At 46.4% G+C, this 21824-nt stretch overlaps 1 protein-coding gene across 1 annotated transcript; it reads right to left on the bottom strand.

The window, feature by feature from the left end:
* Positions 1 to 5120: 5120 nt before the first annotated feature.
* NKX2-8 (NK2 homeobox 8) lies at positions 5121 to 7167 on the bottom strand. Its single transcript, XM_032113468.1, has 2 exons — positions 6794 to 7167; positions 5121 to 5665 (listed from the first exon to the last, which is right to left on the bottom strand). The coding sequence occupies exons 1-2, from the start codon at positions 6957 to 6959 to the stop codon at positions 5121 to 5123; spliced, it is 711 nt and encodes a 236-aa protein (XP_031969359.1). The 5' UTR covers positions 6960 to 7167.
* Between the last annotated feature and the right edge of the window lie 14657 nt (positions 7168 to 21824).

Here is a 21824-nt window from a genome sequence, read left to right as displayed (position 1 = left end):
TATGATCTCTTTTAAATAGAAAAGCACTGGAGAAAAGAGGATTAAATCTGGCACAACTGCCAGCATCCTTGGTCTAGAGAGCTGATTTCCTTCACCAATTGTAAGCCTGAACATGATAAAAAGCAAACTGATCCCATAGCTCAGTAATCTGTGCTTAGTGGCAGAGACATCTTAGGCTTGCTACACCTAGTGTATGTGTGATTTTTTAAAATCATTTTAATAGTGTTACTGTTAGTCTGAGCTACTCTGCTCCCAAGTGTTACTTGAGCTCTATGCTTGAGGAGCATAAAGCAACTTTTCTGCTATGGGCAGCTTTCCATCCACTGCCTCCTTTCCCACAGGAAACTGAGTGCCATGGTTTAACTCCAGCCAGCAACTAAGCACCACACAGCCAGTTGCTCATTCCACCACTGATGGGATGGGGGAGAGAATTGAAAGGAAAAAAAGTGACAAAATTCATGGGTTGAGATAAATGCAGTTTAAGAGGGAAAGCAAAAGTCACTCACACAATCAAAGCAAAATGAGGAATTAATTCACTACTTCCCATGGGCAGGCAGGTGTTCACCAGGGCTCCATCACATATAACAGTTACTGGGGAAAGACAAATCCCAGAGCTCTGAACAACCTCTCTTCCTCCTTCCTCCAGCTTTGTATGCTGAGCATGATGCCATATGACATGGGATACCCCTTTGATCAGTGGGGGTCACCTGTCCCAGCTGTGTCTCCTCTCAAACTCTTGTGCACCCACAGCCTTCTTGCTGGTGGGGCAGTATGAAAACCAGAAAAGACTGTGATGCAGAAATCTATATTATTGACACCATTTTCAGCACAAATTCAAAACACAGCCCCATACTAACTACTGTAAGGAAATTAACTCTATCCCAGCCAAAACCAGCACGGTGAGTCAGAAGCCTCCTGAAACTTACAGGAGGTGACTGGGGTCCTCCTGCCATTGCTGATACTGGTGGTGCTTGAATTTTTGTCTAATTTTTTTTAATGTCTAGTAGGTGAAATGGAGTCTTTGTTTTGCAATTCTTTGTTCATGGCAGGAATTCGCCATGAACTCATGGCAGAGTAGTAACCTGACGGCCCATATGTATGGAATTGGTCCCATGCTCAAGGGCTGGAAGCACTGGCTGAGGAAAAGGAAATTGCACTACCTAGGGTTTTGAAGAAAAGGCTGAGTACCGTTACTAAAGCTGAGAAAGTGCTGTTCCTGGTATCTTAGCTGTTCCCATCTTCTCAAGAAGCAGAAGCTGTCAGGCACTCAAGTCCAGTAAGACACTATCTTCAACAATGAACTGCGACTTGTGAAGGTCACTGAGTGCAGGGAGAGAGAGAACTGTGCTTATCCAAGGATAGAGTTGGGCACCACCATTTATCTGAAAACAAAGTGAGCTCACTGTGATTGTAGAGCATCAACTGGGCTCTAAGTAAGGGTGGAAGGCTTATTCCTATCAAATGCTAGGTGGTACAAGGGGCTGAAATTCCAAAAGTTTCGACAGACCTGACCTGCGCTTAGTTAACAACACAGTCCAGATGGGTCATTAACGAAGACATGCATACTGCAAGGCTGCCAGGAGCCTTTCCTAAGTCAGTGACAAGAGAATTTGGAGCATGGCAGAGTTCAGCTTCAGAAGCAATTGTTTTCATCTGTTGTAATTTTTAAAATGCATGGTGAGTGTATATACAAAGACTAACGATGGATTTGCATTGGCAGGGACACACTCAACTTGTGCATGAAGTATCACAAAGAGGCTTGCTCATATGCTCTTTCAGAACTATTGTCCAAAACTAGAGGCAATCTAGTGACTTGTTTTAATGTCTTAGTTCTGAGTTAACAAACGTGTGCCCAGGGGCTCCCACTGAAACAGGGCTGGGCTTTTGCAAAGTCAATAGTTTGTTTACTGACTATAGAGTAAAGCACCCAGGAATATGTTTGAAGATGTTAGCAATGCTTTTCGTTAGCTGGAGATGGCATTTAGATCTTGATCATGGTTTGCTTATTCATTAGTTTCAGTGAAATTTGCAGGCCTGTTTGCGGGGTGAAAGTTACACCGCAGTGAGACGTGGTGGGGAAAAAGAAAGAGAAAATGCAGAATTCACCACTTTGAGGAGGAGACAAAAAAATCCAAACCAACAACTGAGATGATTTCATGCCTTATCAAAAAACAATCCAAAGTAGTAGAAAATACACTGAAAGGTGCTAAGTCTCTCTTGCCTTAAAGCTGTTATCAATGGCGCTTGTTAAGAAGTATGTCCTAGATACAGCTTAACCATTGGTAAAATTAACTATTTTCCTTGCTAAATGCACTTAAAATTTAGACAGATTAATTTGTTTCAGTCAGGAAAACATAATATTTTCAGTCCCACCCTGTCTTCTTCACAAGACTTTTTCTTTACTGTAAATCTCTATAGACTATTGAATTGTCTCATTATTTAATGCATTCTTCTTTCTACATGGATGCATTAAATTAAGGGGGCTGCTTTTCTCCATGCTTGAACATGACTCTACCACCTTCCCTGCACCCCTGTTGAGATGACTTGTCTCAGTCTGCAAGAGCACCTCGTTAGCCTTTGCCAGTGCCTGGGAATCACATCTTTCCCATTTCCTGGGCTTGGTAAAAGGTAACGCTCACAAATCTCACATTTTGTGTGAAGAAACCCTCATCAGGTGACATTGCAGCTGGTGATCAGAGCAAATCACTGCAACCTGGAACTGAGAAGGGACATCTGCTGTCATTACCAGAATGTACAGTAGCTCATAAAAGCAGTAATTTAAGGAAGCCCTCGTATTTTACAGAGCTTTCCTATGACGGTGTGTGGGCTCCTGGACAGGAGAGCAGCTCAGATGAGCGAGGAGCCAGGGAAGGACCCTTCCAGGTGGGATGCTGCAAACACTTGGCAAGCTGACGAAGGGTAGATTTGTGCTGAGAAGGAGCAGTCTTGTCCCGTTGTCTTTGTTTTCTTTTCTAATGACGTTATCACACTCTTTCCACAGATGATCCTGCTGCATATTTGGGTCACAAAGGGTTAAAATAGAGGCCAGCATCTGTACGTTTAGAATTACATGCGACAAAGTCCATTGCTTGAAGTCTGGGTCCCTTCTCTCCTCCCCCCCGCCCCTACCCAGCTTCCAGTAATCATTTATTATAAAGGGGTTTTATGATACAAATTTGATAATCTCCCATACACATTGGCACTGTTCTAATTGGAGTTGTAAGCCCATAAAATTCAAGCCCTTTGTTTTCATGAAGGCCACAAGGTTTTAAAAGATACTATTGTACCGCCTAAAACCCATAAAATTGTCACTAGGGACTGATTAAACAGTCCTGAATTGAAACAGTGCGGATTTTGTCTAGGTCCTTTTCACGCACAACAATGCTCTTTTCAACCCCCAAGACAAAAGGAGGTTTAAGGAGCGATTCTTTGGGAGATTCTTCTAAGATAACCCCATCCATATGGGAGACAAGGTGGCCAGCAGCTGAGACGAAAAAAAAAAGATTTCGGATGGCAGGAGGAAAAATAAAGGGAAAGGGGTGGGGGAAAGACGACAACAACAACAAAAAATCAAAACCCAACAACCAACCAACCAAACAATAGAACCAAACCCAGGTGACACAGAAACTGTTTCCCCAGGTCCTTCCCGCACAGCCCAGAGGTCTGATCCGCTCTGCTCCTCCGTCTTGGCACATGCCTCCGGGTCCAAGCAGGGAAGGAGATGCAGGTGGGAGGACTGGAGTTCTCCCCGGCCTATCCTGAACTGTAGCTGGGTCTGATCCTCCCGCACCGAGGACAGATGCGACACCGAGCCGCCAGGGTGGAGGGTGCGCAGCCCTGGGTAAGGTAGGGTTGGGAGGAGAGCGGGGCCATTCTGGCGGGGGAGGCGGCCAAAATCGCTCACGGAAACCGGTGTGCGCTTTTGGTCGCCTCCTCATCCGCGACGGCAACACCTCGCAGCTTCGCTCTCCGTGGGCTCCCCGGGATGTGTAGGCAGCACAGCACATCCCAGGGGCATATCTCGTCCAAAGTTATCCCCTTCCAGAGAATAAATAAAAAATTATATAATAAAAACCCCACTCAAATATCGTCTGCCAGGCCCTTTCCTTCGACAGCCTTTCCTCGGCGGCCAAGTTGTCTGCATCAGTCCCTTGGGATCTTTGCTCCCAAAATATTCCCTCTGCGTTCGTGGTCCGCAGGTGCCGTCAGAGGGACGGAAGCAGCCGCTCTAGTCCATATTTCAGGGACCTGGGTTTAACTTTGTAGGGGGTTTTAGGGCTTTTCCCCCATTGGCGGTTGGCAGAAAATATATATTATTATTTTCACCCCAAAGTAATAAAATCGATAGTTTATCAAAGAGTTTTAAAACATAATTTTCTTGGCTGTCCTTCCCCAGTCGAAATTTGGACCGGTTTCAGGCTAACGGAAAGATTGTCTTAATTCTGGATCCCGCCTTACCGGCTCTAGGGATGACATCGCCTCTTAAAATGCAAAGTCGTGGGGCGCGGGAGAACGGGAGACTCCGGGCTCACGCTTCTTGTAGGAATTATCGCCCCGTTTACAGTAAGACGCTTGCAGCAAACTTTATTCGCCGTTTACCGGCGCATGTGGGCAAAATAAACGAACTTGAAAGTCAAATTCGACTGGCGCTATCAAGACAAGTATTTAAGTTTTTATAGAACAGGAGGCAATCCTACGAAATAGTCCCAATCGTCAAAACTACACTTCTCCGCCGGGGAAAATTTATTTGCCAAAAATCATTTTATTAGTCACTGGAAGATTCAGCTATTTTAAAATACACTAGGTCGCTAGGCTGATCATTAGTGTTTAACAAGGAATCTCTCGAACAGGAGGAGGAGGAGCAGAAGTTTTACAAAATTCGAGCCTCACGCGGCATCCTTGCCCTCGGGTGAGGCCAGCGGAGGGGAGCGTGGCCCCGGCCAGCTTCGTCCCGGCCTGCCGCCGCCCCGGAGCCGCGCTCCGCCGCTCGGCCCGCCCGGGCCCGGCCGCGCGGTGCCCCGGTGCGCCTCGGGCGCCTTCCCCGCGCTAGAGCCCGGGGCCGGGGCGGGCAGCCCCGCGCCCGTGGGATGAGTCCGGCCCCAGAGGGCTGAGTGCCGCTGTCACCATCCCCAGGAGACGACGGCGGGGTGCGCCAAGTGCTGGTACGCGGGGAAGACGCCGAGGGCGGCGGCGGGCGGGCAGGCTCGGTAGCCCTGCAGGGCGAGGGCGGCCTGGGCGCTGCATCCCGCCAGCGCGCAGCCCAGCTTGGGGCGTGCGGTGGGCGGCGGAGGACTGGCAGGGCAGGCGCGGCAGGGCTCCCCGTCCCGCACCAGGACCGGCACCACCACCCGGCGCAGCAGGGCGGGCGGGCGTGGCTGGGGGCTGCCGGGACCCTCGCTTCGCGCCCGCTTCATCTTGTAGCGGTGGTTCTGGAACCAGATCTTCACCTGTGTGGGGGTGAGGCTGAGCAGCCGGGCCAGCTGCTCCCGCTCCGGCGCCGAAAGGTATCGCTGCTGCCGGAACCGCCGCTCCAGCTCCAGCGTCTGCGCCTTGGAGAAGAGCACCCTCCGCTTCTTCTTCTTCTCCTCGGCCTCCGAGCCGCGGGCGGGGAGGGACCTTTGGGTGGAGTCGGGCAGGCTCATCTCCGGGCCGCTCTCGTCGGAAGCTGGGGACAGCGAGTGGGTTAGAGAGAGGGAGCAGCCGGGGCCGGGGAGCGGGGCTGGCATCGAGGAGGCCGCCGAGAGCTGAAACGTCTCTCGCAGGGAGGGCCCCGGCTGTTTACCGGGCCGGATTAATCCCAACAGTCAACAAGAGATGTGAGCTAACCCTACGAATAAGCTAAACCTAGCCCACCGGACGGAGCGGGCTGTCTCCCCGTGGGGGACCGTCTCTTCCCCGCCGGTAATCCCCGCAGGAGCACGGCCGCTCCGTCGCGCACAGCCCGGGGATTGCGGGCTGCCAGCCCCCGTGTGCCCTCCGCACTGTATCAGAATATGGGGCTGCCCGCCGGTCCCTCCATATCTGCTTTTCACCCGCCGCTCGATTACCTAAATATTTAACTTATCCCGGTGGTGTTCCCGCACCCATTCAAAGGACGGTGTCCCCCTGTGCGCACACAGGTATACAATGAACGCCGGATATCTGCGGCACAATTCATGCGTGCGAGGTGCTACACAGCTGGGTTTGCGAGCTGGAGCCTGCCCGCCGCCGTGGCAGGTGCGTGCATCTAGGCGGTGGCGCGCAGGGCGCTCCGCGGCAGCGCGGGGAGGCGAGGCACGGGGGGTGCTCAGCTTTTCTCTGCCGAGCGTGGGGTGGCCTCAAACCCCTCCAGCACAAAAAGACAGGATTTCTTGCACCAGTGAAACGGGGGTTAAAAAAATAATCCGGGAAGTGGGCTTAAACCATAAGATCAGAGAGAGAGGTGGACACAGCCTGAGATTTTGCTTTCTGCCATAGCTGGGAACATGCACAGACCTACAAAAAAACCCCAAAAACCAAACCAAAAAAACCCCACCGACCCCATAACAAAAACCAAACAAATAAACAAACACACAAACAAACAACAACAAAAAGCCCCCCCTCTTTTCTGTCTTAAGATCGTGGTCGGGACATTTCTGCTGTTTCATTGTTGCAATTCGGTAATATTTTATAAAATTCCCAGCCTGGATTCCCCCGATCCTGTAGGCTATGTACACTGGCAATTCGCTGCCTCGCATCTTCCTCAAAGGAAGAGGGGAAATAAACAAAAGATATTTGTGTGGAGATGGAGAACTCCTGTCCGTTTTATACTCACAGGGGTAGTGATTTCTGTCTGTTTCTATCCACCGTCGGTACGGCGAGCCGGTGTAGTTCTCCGCTGAGTGGTGATGGTCAGAGGCTTGCTTTATGCTATTAGCATCCTGCTCTGGTAAATCCAAAATGCTCCTCACTGTAAAACTGATCCTGCCAGATGTGGCCATGATAGGTTGTGCACACCCCTCAAAAAAATATCACCCCAAACCGAACCCCCTTCCTTAAAAGCTGCGAGGAAAGGATTGCGTCCAGTTACTGGGGAATCTCTTGGCTCAAGAGGACCTTCCTTTCCATCGCCACCTAACCCCAAATATTAGTGTCGTTTACAGAGGTGTCCTGTTTATATAAACAGTCCTCCCCACTGCAAACACTGCCTGCTTTCAAACCGTCCCTGTCTATAGGATGCTAAGTACCTGAATTAGTCAAGTGCTAAAGCCCTAATGGGAGTAGGTGTAGCCCCCCCCCCTCCCGCCACCCCCATGAGAGAATAACCCGTTACCTCCCAAAGACAGCAGGAAACAGGCTTCATCATTACATATTCTGTCTGATTAGCCAAAAGTGGGGACAGATAATGGTAATTGTTAGCAGTGAATAACATCTTGGGTGGCATGTGGATGACCAACAACCACCCCCCTCCATCCGCTACCGAAGCCACCAGCGTCCCTTCTATCCGCAGACAAAGTGAATCCTCCCAGGACATCCGCAGAGCCTGCCGAGAGCCCCCTCCCCGCTTCTCCCTCTTTATTTCCCCCCTCTTGCCTCTTTCTTTAATTCTGGAAGGAATTTACGTCGCTATTTGTTTTATTTGCCCGGGCTGTTTGCAGTGCTACCTCAAATTCTCCCTCTTGTTGTTGGCAGGTTTCCTACCCTCAACGGGGCATTTTTCACACCTCGGCTGAGCTCTCGGCGGGGAAGGCTGGAGGGTGTGTGCGTTAGGGAAGGGGATCTCTGGGATGGGGTTTTTTTGCGTGTCCAGGGCATAGTACATGGAAGGTACACCTTTTTCTCGAGAAAGATGATGGCGGGAGCTTGGCATAGTCGGTCCATAAGGAAGAGTCGGGGCGGGGTGGGGGGTAGTGGAGGTTTGGTTTTTGGTTTTTTTTTAATCACCGGTTTGCGTTGTACTAACCCAGGGAATATCCTCTCTGGCGGGGTGTGTGAGTGACTGAAACGACTCCAGATGGGGTGAGGGAGAAAAGATCAAACACGGCGCGTCTATTTATTCGCGCCGTCCCTGCCGACCGCCGCTTCATCTGCCGAAAGAGGCAGCAAACGAACCCGAGGACCGGCGCCCCGCGGGAGGAGGGTGCTGACACTGGGCACGGTTCGGGGACGCCCGGCAGCAGCTCCGCGGCACGAGCACCTTCTGGCAGCTTCTCCTCCCCTCTGCCTTCCAGCGGGCCGCCGCGTCCCCCCCCCCGAAGCCGCGGTCGGGCTTTGCCCAGCCTCGGGGGCCGCCGAGGACGTACAAGAAAATACGGTACAGAAACAAGCAGTTCAGCAGGCCGTTCAAACGCAAACCCGCAGTGACAGGGCTCGGTCCCCAGCCGCAGGGCAGGGGTAGAAGTGGCCGATGGGGGCGATGTTTCACGCGGGTCACGCAGCGTGGCTCAAGCCGTGGGTCCGCAGAGCGCGGAGGCGGGACACGCTCCCCACCCGCCCGCCGCAGCGGCGTTCCCCATAGCTCCCCGCCGCTTTCGCGGGAGGGACCGGCGCCCGCCTCGGAAAGCAGTGGGAGGCGAGTCCGGCTGGATGGAGCAAAGTCTGGAGGGAAGGAGACACCCAGCCTCGCCCGAGCAGATCAGCTCATCCCCGACGGGGGAACGGCGCGAAACCCTGCGGCGACGCACTGCGCGCCTGGAGAGAGAAACTCAGATACACGCGGAGATACTCTTCTCTCCGGCCGCTTTGTCGGTTCCAATTTCCCTGTCCAAACAGGCATTTATAAGCTATTGTGTATAGATTATATCTATCCAGCCCCTCTCTCGCCCCCCAGACCCGCTGCCCGCGTGCCCCCGGCCGCCACCGCCCCTCCCCGCCCGGGTCCGGGTGTCGCTTCTGGGAGCAGTTACACTTCTCGGGGAAAATGTCAGTAGAGCAGTAACGACAAGGGAGAGGTGAGATTTATATCGGCGAGATTTGTGGGCGAAATTAACGGGGCACAAGGCTCCATTTGGCCAACTTCCCGCATATTTCTTCGGGACTGGACAGGCTCCATATAAACGATTCCCAGGCCGTGATTACTGCAGCCACCTATCAAGCGTGCCTGGTGACAGTAGTTATCTCCCAGCTCCGAGCACAGCCTCCCAGCCGTCCTGGGTGGTCGGAGCGAGGGGAGCACAAATACATGCCAACTGCTAGGCCGTGAACAAAAGGGAAATGTAGCCCTATGTCCCGGACCTGTTGGAAGCATTTGTTCCAGTCAAGATTTTGCATTTGTTCAGATCTGGAATAATAGGTGATTGACGCCTTCCCACAATGTGCTTTAACTCTCCGGGATAAATCGGAGCTTGTTCCTTGTTGTCATGGTTTTCAATAGGGTTCAATGGGATTGAACCACTATCGACTCTGCTTTACGTCTCCGGCAGCCCCGTCCATACAAATTTATTAGTTACGTCTTTTTAAATGAGATTAAATTGAAACGACGTGTCCGTCCTCGGCGGAGCGGCTACTACCGCGGTCGCCTCTGTGTCCCCTTCGGCCCCGACTGCCCGTGTCACCGCCGGGGCAGCCCACGCCTGGCGAGGGGACTGGGGGACCCGGCCCCCCCGCTGCCAGGTACAGCCACGCTCACCTGTCCAGGCCCGGCCGGCAGCGCCGCCGCTGCCCCGCGGTCCCGAGCGCCCCGGGTATAAAAGGCGGCCGAAAAGTGCTTATTAATATCTTGACCCCGCAGGCAAATATTTGCTGAATGCCCGCGCTGGAGAAGAGTTTCGGGGGGGTCGACTAGAGGAGAAGAGGGGCCGGTGTTCAGAGCACCACAAACTTATACAGTATCCGAGGTGGCTCTTAAGAGGAGTTTGCCAAGGACACTCTAAAGAAAGTGAAAAAACTTTGCAAGGAAAAAAAGTCAGGATGAGAGAAAGAGAGTCTACTTCAGTGACCTCTCTTAGCCTTTTAATCTATTTAACATCCTAAGCCCACACTGATGTGTAGAAATAAGTAAATGGTACTCTTCAAGCCTTAAGAGCTCTCCAGCGTCAAATATTTGCACTTACTCTTAGAGTTTTTCTCAAATAGCGCAAGACACATTCCCCCTTGGACGAGCCGAGCTGTCTAAATATACCTACGCATTGTTATCTGCGGGAAACGGTTTGCTTCAAAGGCAGAACGTAATAACCTGAAATGTTTCATCTCTTGGTTTGCTTGAGACAGACTTGGACGCTTTTCAGCTCTGGCTGCCCGGCCTCATTTCGGGGTTTGCCGGTTCGGATTTCACTCTCTCCGGCCAGACTCCTGCGTGTCTGCCCGCGGGACCCTGGGCCTGCGGTTCCCCTGGGGAAAGGATTCCTGGACCGAGAGGTGGGTTTGCCGCTCACCGCTCTGTACAGGCCGCTACGGCGGCGGGTGTCCTTGGCACCCCACCGAGAGCCGCCTATTCCCCGACTGTGTCCACGGGGAAGAGCCGGGGCAATCGTTTCGCCGGGGCTGTTACAAGTAGGCGGCAGGGCCCACGCGTGTGCTCCGCCCGCAGATACGGTGGGGACCTATAGCAGGATCCACCCCGCCGTGAGCCCGTCTCTGCGGGCCCGTGGGGTGAGACTTGTTGGCCTCCGTGGGCCTGAAGGGGATGGCTGCGTGTGCCCGACCACCTCATCCCTCCAGATAAATCCACAGAAACACTTCTCTCCCCCTAGCCCCTCGCCCGTTTAAATGAATTTTCACGTTTCCAAGGGGGTAAAGAAATAAAGTTTAAAATCTTTGCTTGTTTCCACACTGTTCGCAGCGCGCTTTCCAGCTCATTGGCCGCCGACCACCCGTGGCTACGGCTCGTGTGAAACGGGGTAGGAGAGTGAGGAGCCCGGGCCTCCGGCCGTGTCCCCGAAGCCGCTGGAGCGGGCCAAGTGGGGGCGCCGTGGCTGTGGCCCCCGTATGGCGGCTCCGCCACCCGCGGACGCAGGTGGAGGTAACCCTGCAGCCGGGACCGGGCTGCTCCCGGCGAACCTCAGAGGGACCGCGGGGTTTCCTGCCCGAGAGGCTGCCCGGCCCGCTGAGGATATCCCGGGGCTGGGTCGGACCGTCCCGTCGGGGCTCTCGCCGCGCCCTTGCCCGGCACCCCTCCTTACCAGCCCCCGCTGTAAAAACACCTCCGACCACCTGAGAAAATAGAGGCTTTTTCTATAACTCTTTTTTTCTCTCTTTCTTTCTTTTTTTTTCTTTTCCCTACTTGAATGGGTTCATTTACTGTGCTCAGTGGAGGATTGCAAAGCAGATTGACCAAATCGATTTATGTGAGATGCAGAAATCAAGTATTTCCCTAAACCAGTTGATTGTCCCTACACTTCGATACAGGAGGAGAGAAAAGAAAAAAGAGAAAATATTATTGATACAGTGTCCGTCTGTCTCTGACTGGTGTAGTCCCGGCTTTAAGGAGGAAGTCTCTACATCTGCAGGGCCGTTGAAAGCAATACACTGAATTGACTAAAATGAAACCTAACCTCACAGAAATTAATGTGAATTTTAGAATTTATTTTAAAACAGGGAAATTTCCACCTTTTATGTAAAACCAAAGAATTCTTTACTTCATTTTTCTCAATAATGAACTTTCCCATAACTTTGCACCCTTTTCCTTCATCATCTGAAAATAGTATCTTTCCCTCTCAACTACAAACCAGCTTTAGACTTTGAAAATTACTGTAACTCCTTATTTGTCTTTTTGCTTTGCAACTGATACTCATTATAACACACTTTCTAATTAGGGCAAGACTGTGGAAGGCACGGAATATTCCTTATAGGAAACTGGTTTCTGTGTATTTCTGTATGATGTATTTGTCTCTCTTTCCGCATAGAATAACGTAATTTGCTGTGCACATTTCCTGATGCATCGAAACAACCTGCACCTCCTTTATTTCTTTTTTTTTTTAATGACTATTCTTTATTTCCAGTACCTAAATACATCGACTTTAACTTATTAAAGACCTCAACAAAAAAAATAAACTTCTTTCTTTGCAGCCAATTTTGAAAATTCTTTTTCTCTGGTGCACCAACTCCCATCCCATCCAAATCACGACCCCCTTTGCTATCAGTTTATTTTGTTGGGGGTTTTTTTTTGGCTTGGTTTGGTTTTTTTGCAGAGCTCATTAATTTAAAATGAATAATAATTTTAAATCTGATGCGTGCAAAGTGTGCTATCCAAGACTTACAGTTTTTATGAAGCCCTCCATTTGCTATTCTGCATTTAAGCAAGAGACTTAGCTCCTTGAAATAAGGATGCCTCACAGCAGTGGAGGATACAGGGTTGAGTTTTTCATTTGCTCTGTGTGATCATCCCAGAGGAATTATTTTGCAAGTTGACTGAAAGCAAAGCAGCAAGGGAAAAACCCCCCCCTTGCTCTGTGAGTTGGTTTGGGACTAGTTTGTGCAGAGCCAAACTGGTGTAGACGTGAGCAGGGCTAGCCAGCTGCTTGTGCTTTCCTTCCTCTGGGCTCCGTGAAGCTCAGCTCTCAGGAAAGAATGAGGGGATGGGGCTTTTGCTTCCCACTGGGGTTATTTGGCTCATGAAACTGCAGCAGTTGTTCTGTTAAGAGCTGGCTGGAGTACAAGCTCTGTACCTACCACCACTGCAATGCCATTTGTCTCTTTGCCCAGTTTTCATCCCACATTCTCAGCCTTCATGGGATGTACAGAGACGCAGGAGCAGGTTGCAGCTGAGGGGCAAAGCATGCCCAAGACAGGGCATTACCTTGGGCCCAGATTCAGCTCGTATATGGAGCATGTGGCCTCTTTCCCTTCCTGTATAACACACCTGTGCAAGACACTCAGGCTCCAGGAGCTGGAGCTCAGGGGCAGCCAGTAGCTTCAATGACCTTGAAAAGGGCTGTGCTCAGGCAGAGGCAGTGACCCTCACCCAGATACACCTGGCATTTGGGCATCTAACCACTCTTTACTTCAAAGGAAATTGGGTGCCTAAAGCCCCTTGAGAATCTGACCCTAAAAGTGAAGTGGGTGATGCTAGGAAAATGGGATGAGTGGTAAGATAGAAGGAAAGTCCTTAAGCAGTTGCTGAGAAACTGCAGTAGAGGACCAAAGTTTCCTTGGGAAAAGCTGTCCTGTTGACCATCGCTATCACACTGAACAGACATTCATAAAGACAAAAGGCATTTTGTGATTTCAATGTGTAATTCCTTGTTCTGCACTATTTGATATCACTTACATTTTAAAGTAGCCATTAAGTTCTGATAAACATCCTCAATTTATTAAATTCTACTGAATTATTAGAATAAAACTGGCAGCCAAAATTGCAGAAGTCTACAAGATCCCTTTATTATTTTCATAAGGCTTTCTTTTCTTCCTCTGTGACATGCCAAGTCACCAAAAGGCTGGGTACACACTAATGGACTGGCCATCGCATACAGTGACTTGTGAGCAGGCTGCTGCAAAGTCAAGAATCTGTCTCCTGTCAGTGAGACAATAAACTGGGATTTTTCTCAAGCCACACACACAAACCTTCTGTGACCATAACTGGGTTTGAGCCTTTTGACCATCTACCAAATTCGGTTGAGGCTTTTTTTATTTTTTTCAGATTTCAGGCAGAAAATAAGATAGTGTGAGCCTCGCACATTGTGAAATTATGCTAAAAGGGACTTGTAGATCCCAACTGAAAATGTTTAGGAAAAGGTATGTCATGGCTGTTTTCAGAACTGAAAGATTTGTTCCTGATGCTGCAGGTAAAAAGATATGAGTATTGAAATTCAATTTTAAAATTTCAGTTTCTCATCACTCTTAGGCTGAATTTTCCCTATTGTTTACACACTGTTCACTACAGCAGCCTTTAAAATACAGAGTAAAATAACTCTGCTGAGTTAATGCGCATTTAGGTGAGTGAAGCCATGGCAGCTTGGGCATGCCACACAGTGAGTGACAGAGAGGTTTTGGCGGTACAAATTACTATGAGGGAGTTTACAGGGGAGTCACTTCCAGTGCACAGCAATAAAATTGGCTTCTATATTTGACTGTACATGAGCCAAAGCCCGGATGTAAATGTCTACCTTTCCATGTAATTTAAATTCAGATTATTCTTTTTTTGGTTTTGTTATGACTTGATATTCAGCTGGTTTTTTGCTCCTGCAAATGTATGTTGCAAAAAAGGTTGTTCCAGGTTTGTGCAGCAAGAAGCTACAGTTTATTTTCACTTACAACAAACTCCACACATATAATTTGCTGTATTTTATACATGTACATGTATACATACACTTTTGATACCCATTATTTAATATGATATTGCTCTTTATATTTCACAGTTGATGAGTCTTCTTTTCTTCCTTGATGTCTGTCTCCACAGCTGACTTTGTTTTCTTCTCTCAACCCATGATTTAGCTCTTTTTGCCCTTATTTTTCCCTCTCCACAGTTTACATTTTAAAGCTTATTTGCAGTTATTTTCTGACAGTAATATGAAGTGCTGAACATACTCTATCATCAGAGGTTGCATTAAGAAGCCAGGACAACCTGTGGTAATTTCTCTATCCTGTTGCACTTTCTTAAATGCCATTAATAATTTTCCCAGCTTGTACCAGAAACAGTGTGGTCAGCAGGACTAGGGAAGTGATCCTCCCCTTATACTTGGCACTGGTGAGGCCACACCTCAAATCCTGTGTTCAGTTTTGGGTCCCTCACTAAACAAGAAGGACATAGAAGTGCTGGAACGAGTGCAGAGAAGGGCAACAAAGCTGGTGAAGGGTCTGGAGCACAAGTCTGATGAGGAGCAGCTGAGGGAACGGATAATCTTATCACTCTCTACAACTACCTGAAAGGAGGTCATAGTGAGCTGGAGATCTGTCTCTTCCCACAAGTAACAAGTATCAGGACAAGAGGAGATGGCCTCAAGTTGCACCAGAGGAGTTTTAGACTGGATATTAGGAAAAACGACTTCAATGAAAGAATTGTCAAGCAATGGAACAGGATGCCCGGGGAAGTGTTGGAGTCACCATCCCTGGAGGTATTTAAAAGATGTGTAGATGTGGCACTTAGGGACATGGTTTAAAGGTGGGTTTGGCAGTGCTGAGTTAATGGTTGGACTCTATGACCTTAGAGGTCTTTTCCAACCTAAATAATTCTATTATTCCATAATCAAAACTGAGCAGCCAGGCATCAAAAGTTCTGGTCCTCACTTTGCTGTCATATTACATAAATGTGGCTCCAAAGGGCAGTGAGGACTCCAGTGAGGCAGATCTAGTTTGGGTCAGATGCAGAAATGTAGTAATTTATTTGAAACAAGAGAATCAGTTTATGCAGCCACTTTACATGTAACGAGACTTTGCATGTAGTATCCCCTCAAGTTATTTTCTCAAAGGTTCATTTGCACAGTAATTATCAAAATCTAACTTGAGTAGTAAAGTAACATGCTCTAAAGGAGATGTGTTAGATGAGGATGGAGGAAGATCTGAAATGTAGTTTTGGTTCTGCCACTTTTATCCCATATGGTTTTGTGCTTCCTCGATCTATTTCCTTGCCTTTAAAGTAGGGTCGGATTCTACTAAATTGGCTTTCTCTAACAACTGCTGTAGTTGTATGTGGTGTGATTATTGGGTATCCATATAGTGCGTTAACTACATAAAATGCTGTAAAAATTATGAATAATCACTCGTATGAGTCTGTATTCAGGGAAGCATTTGTGTTTCATTCTGGATCTGTGTGTGTGCCATGCTTTTGTTCACTGAAGCTATTCAAATGGCTGCAGTTCTCAAGGCGGAGAAGTTATGATTCATGTGTTGAAACAGCTGCTGCAAGAACATTTCAAAAGAAAAGGGTTTGGGTGTTTTACTCACCTGCAGAGCCAGTGACATCATATTAAGTAACAGCTTCCAAAATGTGACTGCTGGAGCTCCCATAAAAAAATCCAGGAGCAATTGCTCATAAAGTTTTCAGCCAGGCACTAATACTGTTAAAAAAGGAAAAAGTAATTTTTGCTTATGGGCAGCAATAAACAATGTAGATAAATCCAATTTGCTTTCACACCACTTCAGCCCTGCTTGTCACCACATTCCTCTCCCAGCACAACTTCATGGCAATGCTCAACTGCTGAGCACACAACCTGCTGCCTTGTGAGAAGTTAATCTTTATGAATACTCACAGATATACTTTTTGGGTTTTTTTGGCCTTGAGTGGACTTGCGTGATGTTTCCGAGTTATGTACTCCCCTTGAGGTTACTGTGGGCAGGGGCAGTGTGCACTGGAGAGCAGTTTAATCCTTGTGTATATAGAAACAGGGCAGAATCTGAGTCTACTTCATGCCCTACGAAAACAGCCAGCAAATCCCCTGGCAGGTTTGTCAGAGAAGAAGCCAGCTGAGGCATCAGACAAATCCTGAACACACAGGCTCAGTGAAACAGGGGTACAAAAAGCCAAGGGGCTGAAAGAACATACAATAACTAATAGTGAATAAATGACTGCTGACCCTCCTCATCTCTGCCCTCCTTTTCAAGCTGATTCCAGAGTAAGGTTGTACATCAGCTGTTTTCTTTAGGAGTGTGCAGTCAGCTCCACACATACAATTTTAAACTCAACTGAATCATCTGATAACTTCTCTGGTGACTGATTGTGTGCTGACTTCCTTCCTAAATTAAAATACTTGGAATTAATAATGCTGGGGTGCTTGTTTGTCATCATATTTTTGCAGATTTTTGCAGGTCAAATACTAACCACTTAAAATACCTGGTGGTCAGTTCTGTTTGAGTTAAAGCAGTTTACTTTTTGAGTACTGCAGCTAAGTGAGAGCTTTTACTGAAATTCTCAAAATTATGATATTCCCAAAATCAGGTTTGTGAATATCCCTGTCTGCCTCCAGTCTTGGGCATTGGATGAATATAAAAAGCATTTCCAAGATTTTCTTCCTCATATTGCAGTGCTTAAGACTACTGACAGGAAGGAAGAACAGTGGATGATTAATTTTAAAACAAAACATTCCTGCCAGCCCTCTGCAGCTAAATGAAAGTTGTGGTGACTGTGGAATTTATGGAGAGTATTTCAAAGTAAGATATATTTGTCCCATGACAACACTCTATTGCCATGACATTTTGTGGTATACCTTTAATAATGAGTGACCTTTGTATAATAGTTTACACATTATGAAATTTCTTACATCAGTGAAAAAAAGCTACTTTACTGTTTTTGAAGCAGACATATTCAATTTTTTTTTAAAGTTTATTTTTCTTTTTTTTCCCTAATGTGTTTCCTTTCCCTGTTTTTTATCCAGTCAGCAAAAACGTCTATTGATTAACAATACAGCTGAAATTCCAGCTCGCATAATCATATGTATTATGGCCAACATCAAACAGATTCACAAAACTTAAAGTAATGATTAATAATAACGGCTTTAGAAGGCTGACTTCTTCTGTGAATTCAGATCGGTTGCATTGATTTAGCAGGCATTTAAGGTTAAACAGTCAACATAAGATTGCATGATCCATATTTAATCTGATAAATACTTTATGTTTCTTTACAGCAGCAGCTGGTTTATTTTATGTATTTAATCAAAGAGGTGCTCTGTAAAGCTATTCTGTGCTTTGGTCCATAATAAATGTTTTCTTTAGAGTAGGGAAAAGTTCAGCTGTGCTCACACAGTTGCATTATGCATGCTTTCCTGCTGTACCACGGGGGGGAATTACATTTGCAAACAGAAAATAAAAATGGAATGGCAGAGGGGGAAAAAAGCAAACACTCCTTTTAGTGTCTGTCTCACAGACACATCTCAAAACACTAAAGAGAAATGATTGAAAAAACAGTGTTAGCAATGATTCTTCAGAAATCACAATGATTAGCATCCAGCAAAGGGCTGCTGAGCCCAACTGTGTCCTGCCTGTGGACTCTGACCACAGGGAAGGTAACAGCGCCGGTGCTGCAGGAGCTGGAGGGGCCACGTGCACAATGGCTGAAAGAGCGACCACCCAAAGTGGGGCAGCTCAGTATTGAGGATGCACAGAGACCTGTATCAGTTGACCTCAGCCTGTGACCAGTGGTGTAAAGAGTCACTAACTCAGAAAGGTAACTTGGGCTCTGCTCTTTAATGGCTTTGTAAATCAGCATAAGCACCTTATAATGAATGCAAAAACTTTCTCGGTAACCAAGTGCAACTGAGATGGGGTTGGGAGGCTGGGGCATTCCTAGGAGCAAACCTCTAGCAGCATGCAGAGCCCCGGCTGCTCTTTTTTGTACAGTACTGTCTGAAGCACCACGCAGCAAACAAGCCAGGCTACTAGGCAGTATTGCAATGCTCAGTTTAAAAGTGTGTATCTGCAGTTCTGATTGTTTAGGTCACCAAAATCAGCAGCCTCAGAATCTGCCGTCAGGAGTCTTGAAATGGAAATGGAAAAATATGTCATTCTTACAGCGCCAGCAAGAGAGCAAGGAGATGTATTTTAACATCCACAAAACCAGTTCTTAAGCTTTCCTGGATGTAGAATGGTTTTTTGTGCCGCTGGGGGCTCCCAGGATGCCTTTTTGCACCTCAAAAAAGTATTTGGCTTGGGATGCAGATGAAAGATACTGCTTCACTTAAATAATGTTACAGTTTATTGTGGGTTTTGGTCCTCAGAGGGTTTAATTTGTTTGGATGTGACAGCTGTGTTGCAGCTGCAGGCAAAATATTCTGTCTTTCTTTAGTGTCAACAGTAACATTTTTAGAAATTTCCTGTACTGCCTCGTTTGGGTCTTTTATTTTTTCCAGCTTTTATTTTATGTAATTAATCTTTGTACACAGAGTGTTTAAGTTTGTGTTCTTCCTGCTCATTTTTGATCCTCATATGCTCTCTTTGGTGTTTCACTTGTGCAGTAACCACTACAGCAACATTTTCCCTTTTCCTCTTCCAGATCAGGCTACAGAATTTGCCTATGACTAGCATGTGAAATGCATGTTACATTTTGTGTACCACACCCAGTGAAGGGAGGCCTGGCTCAGACCTCCTTCAGATTATTCTTCTACATCTCTAATCCAATCATTTGAGTTACCCTAACTATAAGACATAGTAGTGCAATACAGAATCAGTACAGAATAAATGGATTTTTAGTCCATTGTGAAGATGTAACACTCACTGACATGAGTCTTAGTCTGAGATATTCTCATTTATTCAAGGCAGCTATGCCAACTCAAACACATTCAAATCAATATTGACTAATAAGCTCTCAGTAGTCTTTAAAATAAACACACATTCATCAAAACAATAAAAGAGAAACAAAATACAGGTAGACCTATGAAAACCAGTGAGTACTGAGACTTTGTTTTATATAAAGCCACATTTTCAGTGTGTGTATATCTCTACAGCCTCACTGACTTGGTGGAGCTACCTAGGCATAAACCAGTTAAGTTGCTGGCTCTAGCTATTTTACTCCTTCCTTTATTGCCTTACCATTCCAGGCTTACAGAACAGACAGGAGAAATGAAGGCTTACAACACTTGAAAATGAGCTTAAATTTTGCAGTGCTGGTTAAGTGTTTAACTGCTTGTCAAGGTTAACAATGTGTTTAGTGTGCACACATAAGGGAAATCTTAAACAAGTGGATTTACAGAAACAAGTCTTTGCTAGACTGAGAGTATAGAGGTCTATAGCTACAAGTTGGAAGATAATTGCTTGAAAATATTGCTATAAAAATAAACCATAAATCTCCACAACCAGCTTCAGATAATGTCATGGGAACTGGCTGCATGCCAAGAAACAGCAGGGAAGGTAAGAGCTAATGCTTATTCCTTTGCGCCCAGCAGCACTCCAGCACGGACTGTCCACTCCCAGCCCAGCTGGATGCCCAAGTCAGGCTTGTCTGGCCAGAAAATTGCATCATACAAATAGGAATAACAGAGAAGAGAATCAGGCAGCACAGCTTCCAGACTCCACAGCATTTTAGAGAAAGGATTGCACTAAATAGAGATTTTATACAGAGTGCAGAAAACTCCCTTGTTTCCTTTTTGTTTTTCCTTTCTTTTTTAAAATTTTTTAAATTTTTTTTCTTCTTCTTCCTTAGAGTGTCATATATAACTATACCACAGAATGACAGCTGGCACAGCTTCTGTATTCTGCCATAATACAAGTCCATAAACTTTTATTGAAAATCTACCTCCTTTGTCCATTTCTACAGAGCTGTTTAAAGATACACTTCTTATTAAACAGCTATGAATATACTTGAGATGGCACAGGCAGAATTTGTACCAACATACTAAAGGCTGCAGTCTGGCCACCGCTGGTAGGAGTTTACTTCCAGGGTGTACAGGCATTAGCCTATGTCCCTTCAACCAGTGGAAAGGACAGTGCCACAGCTTCTGCTTTTTTCCTGACAACTTTCTGGCCTTCCAAAATTGCTTGCCATCCCTTTTCTGCTAGAAAGCTGTAAACATCAAGTAGGCAACTTGGTCTCTGTGTCTCTAGGTTTGAACTTCTCTTCCTCTCCAGCTTTTTTCATGGGACATAATCCAAGATATACATTGGCCTATCAAAAAAGAATCACTAAAATTAGCATTCAGCATCAATATTCTAGAGGAGTTATACAGTTCATGTAAAAGTTATATTTACATCAGAAACAATTACTGTAATCTTTCTTAAGATCACTAAACAAGTAAATATTTTCAAGTATTTTCAACACAGTTTTTTTTCAGATATAATATGAAAATGCATGCTGCAATGTTGCCCCTAAAATGAGCTAATTATAATCATATTGTAATAGACAACCTGGTTCTAAGATCCTTTTGAAAAATTATATCCTGCATACACAAAAGCTAGAAATCAATTTTCTTTGAAAGCTGTGTTCTTTTAACATTCATATGATGTCAGAACTTGGGGCTTTGAAGGAAAAAATCAAATTACTATAAATCTGTGAGACTCATAGGCCTTACAAAGGCCTCATCCCTTTGCTCTGACAATACAAAATGCCTTTCCAAGGCAACTGCATTGTGTTTGTATCTACTTTAACATACTTTGATGTTTATTGGCAGAGTGAGGCCCTTGGTTTAAATAACAATCTGCACTTCTATCTTTTACAGTAATAATGTATCACATTGCAGTCTTGAAGAATAAACATTGTTCAGGCGACTCAAATTAAAGGGTAGTGGAGAATGAAAAATGTTGATTAAGCCCTAAATGCCATGAGGGACAGTGATTTTTAATGGGAATATGTGGCTTTAGGAAGAAAAAAAGTTGGCAGAGGTCTTCCTGCAACATAGCCATTTGATCCTGTTCAGAAATATAGAAAGACAACTGAGCTGGTGTTTTTAAAGGCCTTTAAAGCCATGTGCTGAGAAAAATATCAACCCTTGCTAGGTCTGCAGGCTTAAATGTACAGCAGCAGCATTAAAATCCTTCAGGGAATGAAGCTGTCTGGAAGTCTTCTGATACTCAGTCCCATTGCAGCTGGGATGAAGGAGATCAGTCCATTCTGACAGTAATTCCAAACTAAACAGTACACTTTTTTGATCTGCAGTAAAACGAGTGGATGGAAACAGTTCTTTCCCCAGCAAGAGGAGGATTAATGGCCCAGTGCATGCTGGAGCCACTAGCTTGTATTCCACTGACTAATACTCTTTACTGGAAGTCAGTAAAGGCCTCAGAGAACTGAAGCTTGTGGAAATGCATCAGGTTTTTATGTACATGTTCTGTGTGTAGGTATTATGCTACCTTCTCTAGGGTAGGCCAACTGGCATAAAGAGTAAAAAATCACATAGATGTTAGAGGCTTGTAAGTAGGATAAGGAAGCTGCTGGGACTTGCACATGAGAAGAAAACAGTCTGTTTTCCCCCTTCCTGCATTTCCTTCTTTGTAACAACCTGAAATATTTCATGGTAGCATAAAGACAGCACAGAAAGGGAATCCTAGCAATACTTATTTTTAAAGTG

The sequence above is a fragment of the Corvus moneduloides genome, chromosome 6 (assembly GCF_009650955.1).
Source record: "Corvus moneduloides isolate bCorMon1 chromosome 6, bCorMon1.pri, whole genome shotgun sequence".
NCBI classification, from domain to species: Eukaryota; Metazoa; Chordata; class Aves; order Passeriformes; family Corvidae; genus Corvus; species Corvus moneduloides.
The sequence above is the reverse complement of the archived record's forward strand: the minus strand, read 5'-3'. Positions and strand labels throughout refer to the sequence as shown.

What these genes read in the sequence shown, in the direction of transcription:
- NKX2-8 (XM_032113468.1), bottom strand. Translation starts at nt 6,959, where the DNA reads ATGGCCACATCTGGCAGGATCAGTTTTACAGTGAGGAGCATTTTGGAT. An exon ending in AGACAGAAATCACTACCCCT is followed by an intron (nt 5,666 to 6,793) that starts GTGAGTATAAAA and finishes CGCTGTCCCCAG; the next exon opens with CTTCCGACGAGAGCGGCCCG.